Source organism: Notothenia rossii, assembly GCF_949606895.1.
Source record: "Notothenia rossii genome assembly, chromosome: 10".
Taxonomy (NCBI): Eukaryota; Metazoa; Chordata; class Actinopteri; order Perciformes; family Nototheniidae; genus Notothenia; species Notothenia rossii.
Window position 1 is genome coordinate 19,613,676 of NC_136908.1, and position 18,301 is coordinate 19,631,976.

An 18,301-nucleotide genomic window follows, 5' to 3' on the forward strand; every position below is an offset into this window, starting at 1 on the left:
AAAAAAACAAGTTGTTTTAAGATATCACATTGCTGATTGGGCATTTGTCATTTTTCAGCTTGATTCCTGACCTTAACAAAAGTAATCTTTAGTTGATTCTCTGAAAAGTATATATTTAAATAAAGATGTTGTACTTGTGCATTCTAAACATGGTAAACATAATTTTTTGTCATATGTTTTCCCTGTGTACTTAAACATATTGAGAACACAGATCAAGTTAACATAGTGATGTTGGTGAAAGGAGATGTCAATTAAGCAAATAGTCATTCAACACAAAGCATCATCTACAATTATTCGATAACAACTTTCTAGTTGCGGCTGATTAACTGAATATATTTAGACTTTTCATTGTAAGTTTGAACAGAATTTTCGAAATTAATGAAATTCTGATAGACATTTGTCACTTTCCAGCTTGCTGTTGATTCCTGACCTTAACAAAAGTCATCTGTTGAATCTCTAAAAAGCATATATATTTAAATAAAGATGTTGTACTTATGCTTTTAGACGGCTGAATAGATTTGAGGGTCATGAGTTATTGAACAAATGTAATAAAATATAAGCTGAAAAATAATTAGATCAATGCTGTGTCTCGTCTTCTGGACTTGTATTTATTATGTTTATCCAAAGTGCATTTTGATAAATCATCTATGACTTATTCCTCCAGAGAGATTGTGTGATTCTTCATTTAATTATGATTAAAGAGCAAAATGCAATAAAAACATTAAGGATAAATAAAAGCTACTTAGCGGTTATTGCCTCCTTTCTTTCCTAACAATACGCATTAGCTTCTCAGCCACGCTTTGCCCCCTCCGATGTATATTATTCCTATTACTAAGCTTTAATTGAAACCACAAAAAATGTCCTTTAATGGAATCAGTGCAGCACAAATCGAAACTCATTAACTCCCAGAAACTCTCCGACTGAATGAAATGGGCCGAGATACAGTAGCTTTACACTTAGAGAAAATGCATAAGAAGAGCTGTGTAATTAGAAATGATAGTGATCACATCTTAAGGGTAAAAAAAAGGATTTAGTCTCACCTTATTCTCCCCTCGATGACGATGACGGGCACAGATGTGGCCGGCCAGCGGTGCTTGGCAGGGAGAGGCTTGTCACAATTCCACAGGACAATGATCTAAAAGATGGAAAAAAGGTTTTATTATTACCTGCAAATAACTGAATTATATCTAATCTAATTTCCTCTAACCTAAACAACTCGCAGCACTTCCAAGCTAGTTGAACATGTGACATTTACGTGACCTAAGGCCAGCAAATGTCACCGTATTACAGGCTGATTAAACGTTAAAGAGCCAGAAGGGCAACTCCAGTGATAAAATATTTCCAATTATGGCTCCAGGGTGGTTCGTAAAAATTCAGCCCTTAACCAATCATGTCCCATTGTCACATATCATTTCTAACTACCACGTTTCTCTGAACACTTTTCCGGCCAATCTGATCTCACTCCACATGACGTTTAACATGAAACACTATTGTTTTATCATGCTCGGACTGCTGTTCAGCGACATTCACATTTCACATGGAGTTAAACTGCTCCCATCCACTGCAGTTCAATTCCAGACATGTTAAGGTTTGATGAGAAACACACACATACACACACACACAAAACAAGACTCCATCTGACCTTACACACAATCTTCCATTCTTAGATCTCAGCAAGTTTTCATGCGGCTTACATTTTTGTGAAAAGTTTGATAAACCCCTCCCCCAAATGGCTATTCTCCAATCACAGCCTAGCAAACATAGCTTTGCACCACAGGACATGGCAGGCCCATCAAGCTTGAGTTTTGTCTAGTATAAAAATATCTAGATATCAGACTCAAAGATGCTGCCTATTCAGTGAGATTTTGCTCACCTGGCTAATAAGACAAAAACAAATCCTTGCTTCTGGTCACTTCAAGGTTATGCGTCCCATGAAATTAGTGTTAACTGTTCATTAGCAACATCCTGCTCTTTATTGGACAACAATATGGTTACCTTTCCTAAACCAACTGGTAAGTTCTCATCCTAAAGCTTCTCTTGTGTATAAAGTAAAAACGAATTGTTTTCAGAACGTAAGCAATGACACAGGTTTGTGCGAGTAAGAAATAGAAGTGTGATCATGTGTTTCCTCATAATAGGATTCCTATTATACTAAGTCTAACATGCTTTTCCCTTCAGCTTTAGACTATGACATCATATATGTGAACAACAGGTGAAAATGAAGGCCCTTTTTAACCATATGTTATGACAGCATTTTTTTTAACCAACTCACGGCGCTAACGCTAACAAGCTACATTAGCTAGTAAGCTAGGTAAGTGTTTTGGGGGGTTGACATCAGTATGTACAATTGACATGCTATTGGCTTTAATATATAAAATAATATAGTGTATATTAATGAAGGAAGTCTAATATTAGTGCAGTTACCATGCAGCTCAAATCATCTGAAAACTATGAGGAGAATGTGAAGATGGATTGTATATCAAGTTGAATCTTCACCCCCCCTTCTTTTTGACATTTCAAACTTTACAAATAGCAGGTGAAAAATGTGTTCTCTAAGATTTATTAGTTTCTGCCGTGTGAGCTTTGCCTGGAGCTCTAGCACCACCATCTGCCATGCCTTCACTTCCAGTTCCTCCATTTCAGTCATGCTGTTGAAAACCACATTCAAAATGTGATACATTTTAGTATGCATGCCGGCATTTTGTCAGGAAAAAACCTCTCCAAAAAGAGTGGAGTATGTTTTTGGAGTTTGATCTAATCATTATTTGTACAGTAAATGAACCGATGAAATCGAGGTTGATAAATGATTATATACATTGAGATATGAAGCCAAACAGTTAAAACAAATAATACAACATATTTTATCTCTAGGAAGTATTTTTGCCTGATGATTTGAGAAATAAATACCCAGTTATTAATGATAAGGAAATCGATAGGAACACATCTTCATCATCATTTCTTCCTGTGTGTCAGCTCACATCGGCCCTGCTGAAATGTCCTTGAAAATGTCAGTAAATTAATCCATCGCAGATCCTGGCGTTCCTGATACAGGCAAACCACAAGAATCTCCCTGCGGGGATCAATAACGATTCACATGATTTTGACATTAACTACATCAGCCGCAGCCCTCGGGGACGCTGCGCTCTGACTGGACCTGCCAAATTATGAGCTTGAAGCCATTTGGATGCCTGTATCAAGGTATTTGCCCTGTGCCTACAGTATACAGCAGCTGTGTGGAAATATGTCACTTGTCTATAAAAAAAGGATGACACAGCTGTTTGATGAATGGGATGAATTGATGGATGCAAAATCACATTATTATAAGACGGTTTGGATCAAAAGCCAAACAAGCATCGCTCAAAAGGAGAGAAAGTGTTTGTCATTGTGAGACAACAACAGGTATACAGTGTGGATCTCTGCACACACACAGCTGAGAAACGTGTTGTTCTCTTCTTACACGGGCTCTAGTCCTTTATTAGAAAGACAGATGGTGTCTCTGTCAGCGCACCAGCGCTCTCAGGGTGCTGATGATGGCATTGTGTATGCATGCTTGCATGTTTGTGTGTATATGACTGGAGGAAAGGGGTGAAAAAGCGGTTGGTGTATCTATAGCACAAGTGGAAGAATGCATGTGCACACAGCAGGAGATCCACTATGTCAGAAGACGCCTCAAAAGCTTTCTTGCTTCCAATTTAGCCTCCTCCGCCCTCTGAGTTCTTTCATTCTCTCCTCTCCATTCATTTATTTATATCCCTTTCCTCAGCAGCCCCCCCACCACTCTTTCTCCTCTTTTCTGTGTGCTCAGAGTGGAAGAAAACACCCCGACTGTGTACCTGGCTCTCCACTCAGCATGCACAGCCTGTAGAAGGCAAACACAGAACCACCTCCAGAAAAATTAAGCCAGAGTTAATTAAATCTACTATTATTTTACAGTAATGTTGGCTAAAAGTGGATCTACCACTTGGGTATAACCACACTGATGTAGCACCATCAAACCTCTCTATAGTGATCGAAATGTGCATGAAACACAAAATCTCTGGAATCAATTGCTTGCTTCGATCGGTACTTTTCCTATTAGTTGATCAATGATCATACATTAAAATCATTCATCTGAATTAGGCTGGTTGACAAAACAATCTCTACTCACAGGCCACTTAATCACTTGTTCCACAGTTTTGAAAAGTATCACAACAGGGCATCATCACCATTATAGCATTCTTCAATTTTCTTCTATGTTGGCTAAAAAAGTTAGCTTGACAGATAATTTTTTACCTTGAAACAGCAGTTAAACAGGCCCACTTATACGCCTACTGGAGCTTTTGAACACATCACCATATCGAGTAGGGGAAAGTGTTTCATCAAGAATAAACTGTCAAGATCAATAGCTTTGTTCATTTACACTTGACTTAATTAAGGCAACATTATTGTACTGGTTCTGTTTGGTCAAGCACATTTAAAGGGCCAATTTTAAATTTCACGGATAATTAGTTCAATGGTGAATTGATGAGTAATACTCATTACAAGAGATATATAAATGTTGGGGAAAGTTATCTTTCGTTAAATCATAGCAATGTCATCAAGGTTATCTAAACCAGTGGTTCTCAACTGGTCAGGCCTCGGGACCCACTTTTTACTTGCTCAATACATCGCGACCCAACATTTTGAAGCACACAAATCTATTCAACAAAAAAACGTGCTGTAATATATATGCTTTTCAGCATACAATATTAATAAAAGTGAAGTACAGTGCATATATCCCTTATATCTCTTCACAGAACTTAAGTATGCTCTTAAAAAAGGAATCAAAGCTGAACTACTGTATATAAAAAGGCACACGTGCTGGAAACCCAACCCCAGCAAGGGGGTCTGGGGGGATTATCCCCCAGGAGATTTTTAGAATTACTAACATAAACTATGCATTCTGGAAAATAAATACATTTATTACTACCAGACATATCAATAATATTTTTATGCCATTGTTTGTTTTTCACTTTGTTCTGACATCTCGCTGCAAGAAGAGTAAGGGTAAGGGTAGATAGATCCCATTGTTCTGTGACTTCAATCATCAAACCGGGGGTCATATTTCATTATGTGTTCATTTTTATCTGAAGTTGTACCCATGGATGTATAAAGAAGAGTTCTACCGGAAAGTTATTCTCCGTGGGGACTTCCGGCAACAATCTTGATTGTGATTGGCCAGAAGACTCGAAAAAACATCAGCAAAGATATTTTATTGAGAAGATGATCACTACGTGACAGAAGTTTTCAAAACCGTTTATGGTCTCCGGATCCAACGCCGATTGCATGCCCAGCGTTAGAAAATCCGGCCTTCAAAATAAAAGTTTGACTTTTCCCCCCCAAAAAAAAAAAAAGAATTCCAATTATTTATATTTTTTCTTCACTCACACATCCGCGACTCACTCGAAACGGGTCCGCGACCCACTTTTGTGTCGCGACCCACCAGTTGAGAACCACTGATCTAAACGAAAGTGTCGATACTGTAAATCTAGGACCAAAAGTAACAAAAATAGTAGCATAAAAGCAGAGAGCACGGACATTTAGCACCCAAGAAAATATTCTACTAAATTTGATCATTGGAAGTTTGGAGTAAATGTCTTTGTTTTGGTAGATTTGGTTAATATTCCTAAAAATAAGGTATTGGACCAGGTTCCGTTTTTTGAATGAGTATAATAAAAACCTATAAAATAAAAAAGTACCAATACATAAAGAGATAAGCAGAGTCCAACCACTTAAATGGACAGTACGTACACAGATACAACCTCAGACACAAATTACACACAAGCTTGAAATATACACATGTACAAAGATCCCACCTACGCAAACACACATTCATTTTGTATATAGAACTGCCCAAACCAACACACACACACACACACACACACACACACACACACACACACACACACACACACACACACACACACACACACACACACACACACACACACACACACACACACACACACACACACACACACACACACACACACACACACACACACACACACACACACACACACACACACACACACACACACACACACACACACACACACACACACACACACACACACACACAATCCCTCCTACACAAAATACAAAGTCGCTTACTCATACACTCAGCTAGCCAAACAAAAAAAATCACACACTTGCAAACACACACCACACACACACCAGCAACCGGCCTTTGGAGAGCAAATTCCATTTCATTTCCCGTGCTGGTAAGGAGCAAGCAGGGGAATCAATAGATGCCGTCTCCAGCTGTGCTGAAGGGGGTTTCGCTGCCATGGAGACAGATGTAGCACTGCTACAAATTGCTCTAATTCAATCCACCGGTGTTAACACACACACACACTCAGGGATGAGTTCTGTTGTTGCTTTGGTTGGAAAATGCGGAGGATTCCGGGAATACACACACACACACACTTTACCTGTGCACAGTACTGGGACTTGGCCACCGCGACCAGCAGCTTGAGTATGGGCTGGGACTGCGACACCAGAGGAGAGACGGCATGGATGACCGCTGTGAACTTGGGGTACGGTTTAATGCCTGGAAAACAACAGAAAGATGGTCACTTGTTAATGCAGTGTTAAGAAATCCAGGAAAACAACGCTGGCTGGAACACAAGAGAGCCGTCTGTGACGGTCTGTCAGCCATCAATGCAATATCAGGCTCTCACTTACAAACACTTCATATCTACAGATTTTTAAAGATGTTACTTGAAACGAGTCTGTCAGCGGTGCAAACAAAATAGATGATATAATTGTAAGGGGAAGTAAGTTCTCAAGATCAGCTTAAAATATTCAACAGCGTTAATATGTTTTGAAAATGCCAAATCTCTTGATCGCTGAATATTTCATTTTGGAAACTTGTCGGCCGAGTCTGAAACCCAGTGAACTGACGACTAAGTGCTGATGTGACTTTAAATTTAGTCCGACTTGATGCTGCAATAGATTAATCGAAGCTGAAAATAAGCAGGAAATAAGATATTGAGCATGAGCGAGAGAGAACATAGAGGACGTTCAACTTTTCCTAATTTAAATGTAATCTAACCCAAACCAACAAAGCATAACGCAGAGGAGATAGCATTAGCCGAGTCTCCATTCTGCCACTGAGCAACTTTTATGATGAGGTACTTAAAGCAGTCTTAAAACTTGTTAAACTATCCTTGTGATTTGTAATGAAAAAGTTTAGAGTGTGCAGAGTTTGTAAAGACCCAGGATGTATGGTAAACTGGTTACAAGCTCATAAACAGACCTCCATGAAACATTTGACAAATCCTGGAGATGAATAACAGCTTTTTTTTTTATGTGGATGCTGTTTTCTGTCCTGAGCTCATGATTCTCAGAGGCTTTAATCACGTCCTCTATCAGTTTATCACATCATCCAACAAGCTAAATGTTTATAGAAACACAAAAGGCTGCTTTGGATCGATCCAGCTGTTGGAGGCCATTTAATACCAACAATGACACTGGCCAAAATGATGTGTCATGCATGTTTACATACTTTTAGTTGCTTCTCATGGTTTAGTTGCAAATAACGAAGGTCTTAAGGCCACAAAATGACCGTCTGTTTAGAGGAGTGCTTTCCAACTTATTTGGCTTGTGACCCCTTAGAATTCTCCATCCCCATCTTCACAAGCTACTATGTTTATAAACTAAAAGCAGTAAGCACATTATTTAAATTGGACAAACTATCAGACATTTCACAAGAAATCTGATTAAGTTAAGATACGACTCCCCTCTCATCAGTCATCAGCCAAACTAGATAACAGCGACTTCTGCTTTTTTGGCAACAGATTGGGAAAGTCCCTCTCATGTTTCAACATGACAGTTAGCCTGTTCTCAAAGCCCAGCCTATCAAAAAATTGTCTTTCAAGTTTTGGAAGAAAAGTCCCAGGCTGAGCAGACCCCTTACCCACACAAAGTCCAACACTTCAGGGATGATAGCGACGCCTCATCACCCAACATCAGTGGTCTACATCACTTATGCTCTTATTAATGAATTGGAGCAAATCTTGTGAAAATGAATGGAGGAAACATCTCGATAGGGTTTTCTGTTTAAATTCCTGCCATGTTCTTTTCAAAGACATGTTGTTTAACTGTCTAATATCTTTACTTTCCTTTATCAGAAAATGTAATTATTGTTACTAAGTGTCACATATTGTTATTGGATTCTAGTTTTCTCAAGTATATATTTTCATATCACCCTAAAACATCCGGTATCCTTTGGCTTCTAAATTAAGAGTCCATTTAACTAAAGCAACAAAAACAAATCGTGCTCCCGCTGAGTCGGAGTGGTAAAATGCATAATGACTGTGAGTGTGTCTTGTTATTTGCTCTTGGAGAACAAGAGGAAGCGTCAGTTTGAAACAAACTCTACTGCCTTGATTTTTCTCAATTACCCATCAGCGACAAGCCACCTTGTCTCCTAAAAACCCATCCGTGTTTAATTGCTTTCTCTTTGACAAACAAATAGCCGGCGTTGTAATCCCTGCCTGTCACTGTGCACATCCATTTTAATATGAGCCCTCCACTCCGGGTGCTCAATCAACTGAATTTCTGCATTTGTACTACCGTGGTCTGTTTATTTAAAAGTCTGTGTGTGTGTAGCTGGAGGATGAGGGAGTGAGGGATGGAGGGGCTCGCGGGCCACAGAAATGAAGCGGGGGAAAACTCGCCGCCGCTGAACCGTAGCACGAGGAATGGGCCGCAGAAGTAGCACCAGTAGCCATGCTGACTCAAAACCCATTGATGGACGGAGTGGTGTGCCAGCGCGACAAACATCTGTCAATGACCCATTCCTTCACTATACACACACACACACACACACACACACACACACACACACACACACACACACACACACACACACACACACACACACACACACACACACACACACACACACACACACACACACACACACACACACACACACACACACACACACACACACACACACACACACACACACACACACACACACACACACACACACACACACACACACACACACACACACCATGGGAGGAGGGCAGCAGATCAGGGCTGCATGCCATATTTCAGACAAGCTCCAATTCAACAGTCTAAAGTTGTTTTACAAAAAGGGACAAAATACTTGCTGATGATGAAGAAACTTTTCTGACCGACTTTTATGGATCAGTTCATTGCCTCCTAGGTGTGTTGAAGCGTTATGTAACAGCACTTTGTACAGTTTATGACATGTCTACGCTTCTGTGTGTGTGTGTTACTGACCCAGTGTAGCGTAGTAGAAGGGGAAGTCTCCCAGGTACCCAGAGTACTGCGGCAGGGCGAAGAGCCCTCCAGGGTGACTGTTCCACATCAGGCTGCTTCGGGAGCCGTGCGCCAACACGCGGTCCTGGATGATCTGCACAGGGAAACAACACACATTAGACTTTGTATTGACCAACAACTTTTCAATTCAAGATGTTATGATTTTTACCCTCTAGTTGAATTTGTTGACTGTCCATTTTTGTGTTTTCTACATTACAAATAGGATGACGGGAAACAATGGACCACTTTTTTGGGGAAATACACGAGTGAATTGTGTAAGACTCTTGTCTGTCCTCATAGAACAATCTCTATTGTTGCTCAAGTTATATAATTAGGAGATTTTCTCTATTTTTGATGCAAGGATTTTCCTTGCTGTTTGTTGTTTAATTTGCATAGGTGTGACAAATGTGTAAATTGTTGACTACATAAATTAACTTGACTAACTCAAGATTATCCTTCAATATCCTTTCTAAAAATTGTAGGTGACAGATAAAAACTAAGCGGGTAAACCCAAGCAGAGTAGGCCAAAATGTTCCGACTTTTATTTCAACAAAAACGTAACTTACACTTTGGATAATGGAACAAAGATTTGTGTGAGACCCTCCCTAAGTGGTAAACCACATTATACACTTGTCTTGTGAGTAAATCAGTTATGGAAATAGCATTAATTTAGTGGTCTTATTAAAATATATATATATATTTAAAGTATATCAAGTAACTGTAAATGCACATAACATGTTATGGATTGAAAATGAATTTACAGATTACACTTCAACTACAATTTGAACATCCTAATACATATAAAAGGGAATATCTGTGTTGCTTCGACAGCCTTCAAAATAATTAAAGGACAAACTGTCTGTATCAAACGTTTGTCTTTTTTATTACAGCAGTGTCTCTGTTTTTCTCAAAGTCCACCCTGCTGTATGCGAGGCTTCCCTTTCTAAACTGCCTTTAAATTACATTTCACTCAGAGGCCTCATACAACTTTGTGTGTTGAACAAATCTGCCTTTCATTTCAATCTTTATTTCGAACAGATTTAAAAAATAACAAATAAAAAACAACAAATGTGAAAAACAGAATACCGTATTGTTAAAATACAGTATTTATCCACATTCATGATAATATTTATATATTCAACAAAAAAAGTCTTCATATTAATAATAATAATAAATCATATGTGTCCGAAAGGGAGCAGGAGGACGCAAATGCTTATTAATTCCCACCCCTTACTTGATTAATGATTGTCCTTTAAGTCATTATGCAAGTTAGTCCTACTTATATTTATACATACAGTGGGGCAAAAAATTATTTAGTCAGCCACCAGTTGTGCAAGTTCTCCCACTTAAAAAGATGAGGCCTGTAATTTTCATCCGAGGTATACCTCAACTATGAGAGACAAAATGAGAAAAAAAAATCCAGAAAATCTCATTGTCTGATTTTTAAAGAATTTATTTGCAAATTATGGTGGAAAATAAGTATTTGGTCACCTACAAACAAACAAGATTTCTGACTCTCACAGACCTGTAACTTCTTCTTTAAGAGCCTCCTCTGTCCTCCACTTGTTAACTGTATTAATGGCACCTGTTTGAACTCGTTGTCAGTATAAAAGACACCTGTCCACAACCTCAAATAGTCACACTCCAAACTCCACTATGGCCAAGACCAAAGAGCTGTCAAAGGACACCAGAAACAAAATTGTAGACCTGCACCAGGCTGGGAAGACTGAATCTGCAATAGGTAAGCAGCTTGGTGTGAAGAAATCAACTGTGGGAGCAATTATTAGAAAATGGAAGACATACAAGACCACTGATAATCTCCCTCGATCTGGGGCTCCACGCAAGATCTCACCCCGTGGGTTCAAAATGATCACAAGAACGGTGAGCAAAAATCCCAGAACCACACGGGGGGACCTAGTCAATGACCTGCAGAGAGCTGGGACCAAAGTAACAAAGGCTACCATCAGTAACACACTACGCCGCCAGGGACTCAAGTCCTGCAGTGCCAGACGTGTCTCCCTGCTTAAGCCAGTACATGTCCAGGCCCGTCTGAAGTTTGCTAGAGAGCATTTAGATGATCCAGAAGAGGATTGGGAGAATGTCATATGGTCAGATGAAACCAAAACAGAACTTTTTGGTAAAAACTCAACTAGACGTGTTTGGAGGAGAAAGAATGCTGAGTTGCATCCAAAGAACACCATACCTACTGTGAAACATGGGGGTGGAAACATCATGCTTTGGGGCTGTTTTTCTGCAAAGGGACCAGGACGACTGATCCGTGTAAAGGAAAGAATGAATGGGGCCATGTATCGTGAGATTTTGAGTGACAACCTCCTTCCATCAGCAAGGGCATTGAAGATGAAACGTGGCTGAATCTTTCAGCATGACAATGATCCCAAACACACCGCCCGGGCAACGAAGGAGTGGCTTCGTAAGAAGCATTTCAAAGTCCTGGAGTGGCCTAGCCAGTCTCCAGATCTCAACCCCATAGAAAATCTTTGGAGGGAGTTGAAAGTCTGTGTTACCCAGCGACAGCCCCAAAACATCACTGCTCTAGAGGAGATCTGCATGGAGGAATGGGCCAAAATACCAGCAACAGTGTGTGAAAACCTTGTGAAGACTTACAGAAAACGTTTGACCTCTGTCATTGCCAACAAAGGGTATATAACAAAGTATTGCAATTAACTTTTGTTATTGACCAAATACTTATTGTCCACCATAATTTGCAAATAAATTCTTTAAAAATCAGACAATGCTATTTTCTGGATTTCTTTTCTCGTTTTGTCTCTCATAGTTGAGGTATACCTAGGATGAAAATTACAGGCCTCTCTCATCTTTTTAAGTGGGAGAACTTGCACAATTGGTTGCTGACTAAATACTTTTTTGCCCCACTGTACATATACAATAATTTCTCATCTTCTATCACCTCTCTTCATTCTCATATTTTTCCCAAAAAGTGTTTCTGTACATCCTTTTAAACTGAATTATGCTTGTGCTATGTTTTAACTCCTGCTCCAAAACATTCCATAAAATCACCCCACAGATTGTTATACTCATACTTCTCAGAGTTGTTCTGACCTTGAGTTGTTTAAAATATAGATTTCCTCTCAAATTATACCCACCCTCTCCGTCTATGAACAATGTTTTTAATTTCCTAGGAAGTAGATTATGTCTGGCTATGTACCTGATTTGTGCCGTTTTAAATTTAACCAGATCAGTGAACCTCAATATGTGTGACTTCAACAAGAATACATTAGTGTGTTCCAGATATCCAACATTATTGATAACTGTTATAGCCCTTTTTTGTAATGTGCATAACGGCTGTAGGTTGGTTTTGTACGTGTTTCCCCAAATCTCCACACAGTAAATCAGATATGGCAATATGAGTGTGTTATATAGAGTATACAATGAGTTATAGTCCAGAATGTGTCTGGCTTTTCCCAATATTGCGATAGTTTTAGCCAGTTTTGCTTTTACATGAGTGATATGAGGTTTCCAGCTGATGTTGTGGTCTAAAACCACACCAAGGAACTTAATTTCATATACTCTTTCTATGTTTATGTTATTTAGTATTAATTGCACCTGTGGATTTGTTTCATGTTTTCCAAATAACATAATCTTTGTTTTGCTTATATTTAATGATAATTTGTTTGTGTCAAACCAATGTTTTTACTTTAATAATTTCTGCTGTTATCAATTCCAGCTATTTCAAATTGTCACCGGAACAAAACATATTAGTGCCATCTGCAAATAAAATACATTTCAATATATTTGATACTCTACAAATTTCGTTGATGTATATTATGAACAGCTTTGGACCCAACACGGACCCCTGAGGTACCACAAGTTATGTTCATGTATTCTGATTTATGTTCACCAATTTCAACAAATTGTTGTCTGTTGCTTAAATAATCTCTCACCCAGTCTAATCCCACCACTCTGATGCCATACCAGATTATAGTCGGTGAAATATTAAGGATTCCATCAATGAGCCTTGTAATCAAACAGATAAAACATTTCACACGACTGCAAAATTAGTTTTTCACACCAAGAAGCAGAAAGTTGTAAATGTAAATGAATATCAACACGGATAATGTTCCAACTTCTAAAAAAATCCCATTTAAATTCAGAACGATATTCAGGTTGTTATTTAATACCCGGGTTGGTGAATTAAAGCAGGTGGAAAGTGGTTTTAAAAGTAAGTCTGCTGTCGTTGTATGAAAGTAAGAAAAGTGGCTGAGCTGCCCAAATGCTTGCTTTGTATCACCTGAAAAGCAACTATTGATCGTGAGTGAATCGCCAGGGCACAATGCTGAGCTAAAAATAAATCCATGTTATTGTGTAATATTTCATCCTCGGACAACCATACTGAGCTCTTTTTTTGGAGAAGCAGATCAGCAAGTCAAAGGAATATGTGCCGGTCAGTCACACAGACAGAGGCCATCGGAGAATAACAGAGGCAAAACCCAGACAGAGTCATCGGCTGTGTTTAAGCGCCAGTCAGTCAGCCTGCCCGATCCTTTCTGTGCACAAATAGAGCAGTCACACGGTCGGACGTGACAACGGCCACTATTTTCTCCCCGCTGCCAGCCTCTGCTGAGCAGGCAGGGGAAAGAGATATTGCTGCCGTGCCCTTGAGCCATGCTGAATTGCAGCAGTAAAACAGACACAGGTTTGCGGCCCTGTTTTATGGCCGTGATTGAATCGAGAGGTGACGGCTGCTGGCTTGGCAAACTCAAAAAGGGCGGACGTATAGAAAGAGGTGAAGAGAACAAGATGGGCGGAGGCTAATAGCTTTTCCAATTGTAAAAAAAAGTTAATAATGTAGCCGGAGGGGGCTGACTGTAATAATATTGACAAAGCAACATAAAAATTCATCACAGTGAGGCAGGGATGTGAAAAAAACCTCAGCACTGGGTGAGTTTTTTTTACTTTCACTAGATTTGTCCCCGAGGGCAGTCGATAACCATTTGCCTCAGTCGAACAGATTAACTCACAATCCTTTAACTTCTCTATAAAAACACTGCCTGCCACCTTAAAAACCTTGAGCCCCTGCACCTTATGGGGGACAATTCTGCTCGCTCGGCTGCAGCCCCCCCCCCCCCCCCCCCGGCAGCCCTCAGTCGGGACATGATGGACGACTCAATCTCACCTCAGAACAGCCACAATCAACCAATTAGAGCATGATAGATAAATCCTGCCTCTCTGGGAGCACTGTGTGAGCCCCGCTTTAATAGGTGAGCTTAATAGGTGCACCCGCAAAACAGACCGGCTATATTGACCTTGTGATTGGTCGAAACGCAACTGCTCCCCGGCAGGAAACACTGCATGATATGGTGAACTCATGTTTCCTGCTTGCCTTGCAATCTCAACACACACACACACACACACACACACACACACACACACACACACACACACACACACACACACACACACACACACACACACACACACACACACACACACACACACACACACACACACACACACACACACACACACACACACACACACACACACACACACACACACACACACACACACACACACACACACACACACACACACACACACTTTGGAGTGGAAGTTAAGTCAATAAAAAAAGCCAGTGAGTTTGTGAATGTGTGCTGGCAGATTCAATCTGTCAGGATATCGGAGTGTGTGTGTGTGTGCATGTGTTTGTATCGTCAAGGATCTGCAGTGAGGAGGACGATGAGGAGGACATTGAGGGTGGGGGGGGTTGCAGGCTCGACAGGATGAATAAACCATGTCGCTCGTTATCTCGGGGGCTGCCACGGCAACGCCATTTACATATGTCACCCCTTCTCCTTTTCACCCTTTCCACAACCACTCTCCCCTTTTTTTTTTACAGGACAGTCAGTCAGGATTAAGCGTTTAGCCCCTCGCTGTATTCAACACACACACACACACACACACACACACACACACACACACACACACACACACACACACACACACACACACACACACACACACACACACACACACACACACACACACACACACACACACACACACACACACACACACACACACACACACACACACACACACACACACACACACACACACACACACACACACACACACACACACACACACACACACACACACACACACACACACACACACACACACACACTTTTAGTCAGAGGCTTCGGCCGTGTCACCTTGCTCTTTAGTGCCGAGTGACAACATGTCAGCAGGGTTATGCCTGGGTGGTGCCACGTGAATCTGGGCTGACACACTTTGACATATGGAGATGTGTTTCTGCCTCTAAGTGCTTGCGTGTGTGTGTGTCTTTGTGTATGATAGCGCACACTGAGACAAGGCTAGATAACAAACAAACGGAGATGTAAAGCTAGCAAAAAATCGGAAAAACACTGGACAAATCTGAAAAATACTGAAGCCACACTTTACTTGCCGGTGCTATGTATGGTAAAGTCAATTTCAGATGTAAGATTTGGGAAGTTTTAATGAAAGTAAGATTGCAGTATCACGGTGGTTCCTTAGTTTTGGAAACATGCTTAAAGAGGAAATTAAATTTGTGATAGAATACTTGGGTTGTAACCACAGATCAAAGCTAGCACTTTGCTCAGGTGTTTTCTGTATCTATAAACAATTAATTCAAACTGAGTAATGAGTAAATTCCAGTCAATAATGTGTATAAATTAATAAGGAAGCGAATTTGTATGGAATAAAGGGATCAGAAGAATGTAAAAGCACATTCCAGAACTTATAATGATACTCCACCAAAGTCTGTATTTTGTGTATGAAACCCTTTTTGTAGTTGTGTTGACATGGATTGGATGGAAACAAGTGATGACTAGTTTTTATAGTGGGAAAAACATCAATCCGTCTTTTAACACATCATCGAGCTTTCGCCAAAAAACAGAAAGCGGCTTTGACCAATGCTGTAAAAGGTCCCATGACATGCTTTTCCGGTTATTACCCGTCCCCTTGTGTGTTATGTAGCTTTTTATGCATGTAAACGGTCTGCAAAGTCACAAACCCTCAAAGTACATCCTGTAGGGCCCGTCCACACAGCGTCGTGCGTTGAAAGCTTCACCATTCACTTTGAATGGGGTGACGTCACTCTTCGCCGAACTGCATTGTGGGAAGCGACGTGGAGCTTTCCTGGCTTGGCTCGCTGCAAAAGTTGAGCAATGTTCAACTTTTGAAGCCTCGGCAGAAGCGTCAGCCAATCGAATCATATGCTAGTACAAGTTCTAGCCAATCAAACCGCTGCTTGTGAGTCAGGGGCGGGAGATTCATGTGATTGGTTGTTGGTCGAGTTTCAGACACGCCCGCTGGCAAGCTTCAACGCACGCCGCTGTGAGCTTGTACTGGCATATGATTCGATTGGCTGACACCTCCTTCGAGGCGTTAAAAGTATGGGCTTCTGCCCATTCAAAGTGAATGGGCAGAAACGTTGAAGCGGCAACGCTCGCCGCCGTGTGTAGGGGCCGTCACTCAGCCTTATCTTTACTAAGCCGCGGCTCCGCGGATCTCCGCACACACACACACTCACAGCCCAGCACAGTGTGCTCAAGCTGAGTTCTGCGGTGTCTCGCTGTCTCGCAGATCGCACGCAGCAACCAGGAAACGGCAAAATGTAATCCAGCTCCCACTGTCCGCTCCTCGAGCCTCAAAGGGCCCCACAATGTCCCGCCAACACGGCACCCAGACCCCACGCAGCATTCTCATCTGTTTGTCCATACTGGTGTCATTTTCTGGTTGCTAACAAACGCCATTGTAACACATAAACACTGATGTTCAGCTGTAACGGTGGTGGACTCATCAGAACAGAGTTGGCGAGCTGACCAATCAGAGCACAGTGGGCTCATAGGGAGGGGGGGGTCAGGAACTCCAACAAGGCATGTAGGACAGAGAGTGAATACACATACTATACAGAGATGCTGTATGAGAAACCAATGTGAGTTGGAACATTGAACAATGTAAATCTATTCAAGTAGACCTCAACAATGGAATCATGATCAGTAGAAATGGCCATGTAATGGGACCTTTAACATTTGCTGAAATGTCCTTTTTGCCCTCCGTAAATGGCACTGTCCAGCCTTCCATTCTGCTTTAAGCCCCTTGGTAAAAGACCAAAGAGATGCCTGAGAATAAAGTGATGCTACAGAGAGTCTGCTGAGGGACCGCATCCCTCTGAGAGAAAGATTGATGATGTGAGAGCAGTAGAGAAGAAGCAGAGAGGCCAGAGTGCAGGTGGTGGTTAGCAGCACGTGTGTCTTCAATCCTCACCTCCAGTGTGGTCTGCACTATCTTCTCCACGGAGGAGAAGTAGGCCTCCCAGAGGAACTGAGTCTGCTGGCGGAGGGAGAGGATCTTATCCTGGTGGATGGAGCGCACCGTGGTTGGGATCTGAAACAAAAAGACAGCAGTCAGTCAGCACTGTTGTGGGACATCAACTGTGGGGACATGAAGATTAAAACTGGTCCCAAAGATGCACTCAGGAAGTCCCAGTCAACAGATAAAGAACATTAAGAGTAGTATTACAACTATTTTCAAGCAATTAAGTTCAGTTCCAAATCTCAGGTGTTCTCAAAGCACTTCCAAACACAAGTCTGAAGCCGTTAAGGGAAAATCGAATATCAGTCAATAAACTGCAAGACAGTTCTAAAATGCTGACACAGCAACTCTGTGTATTGAGGATACCACAACGGGTGATGGAAAACTTTAGGCGTGTCTATTTTTTGTATTTCTTTGTCAACTTCAGTTTACAAGGTTAAGAAATGAACTTTTAAGCAAAACCTGTTTCACATCTCAAGTCATGTAAATCCGGATTTACAAAGTCCTAATATTTGTGACTTTTTGTGAAGAGAAGGTTTCTTATTTGGCGAAGTATAATTATTTGTTTTCTTGCAGTTAGATCCTACTTGTAACTCTATGGTGAATTAGAATGTACTCCCATTAGTGCTTAGCATAGAAAATG

The 18,301-nt window shown here is 40.9% G+C and overlaps 1 protein-coding gene across 1 annotated transcript in view; it reads right to left on the reverse strand.

Moving 5' to 3' along the window:
• ext1b (exostosin glycosyltransferase 1b) overlaps positions 1-18,301 on the reverse strand; it is a 114,404-nt gene that overhangs the window by 14,596 nt on the left and 81,507 nt on the right. Inside the window, 5 exon segments of the mRNA XM_079653537.1 lie at positions 1,041-1,054; positions 1,057-1,135; positions 6,453-6,571; positions 9,280-9,412; positions 17,611-17,730. Coding sequence (XP_079509663.1) covers positions 1,041-1,054; positions 1,057-1,135; positions 6,453-6,571; positions 9,280-9,412; positions 17,611-17,730 — 465 coding nt within the window.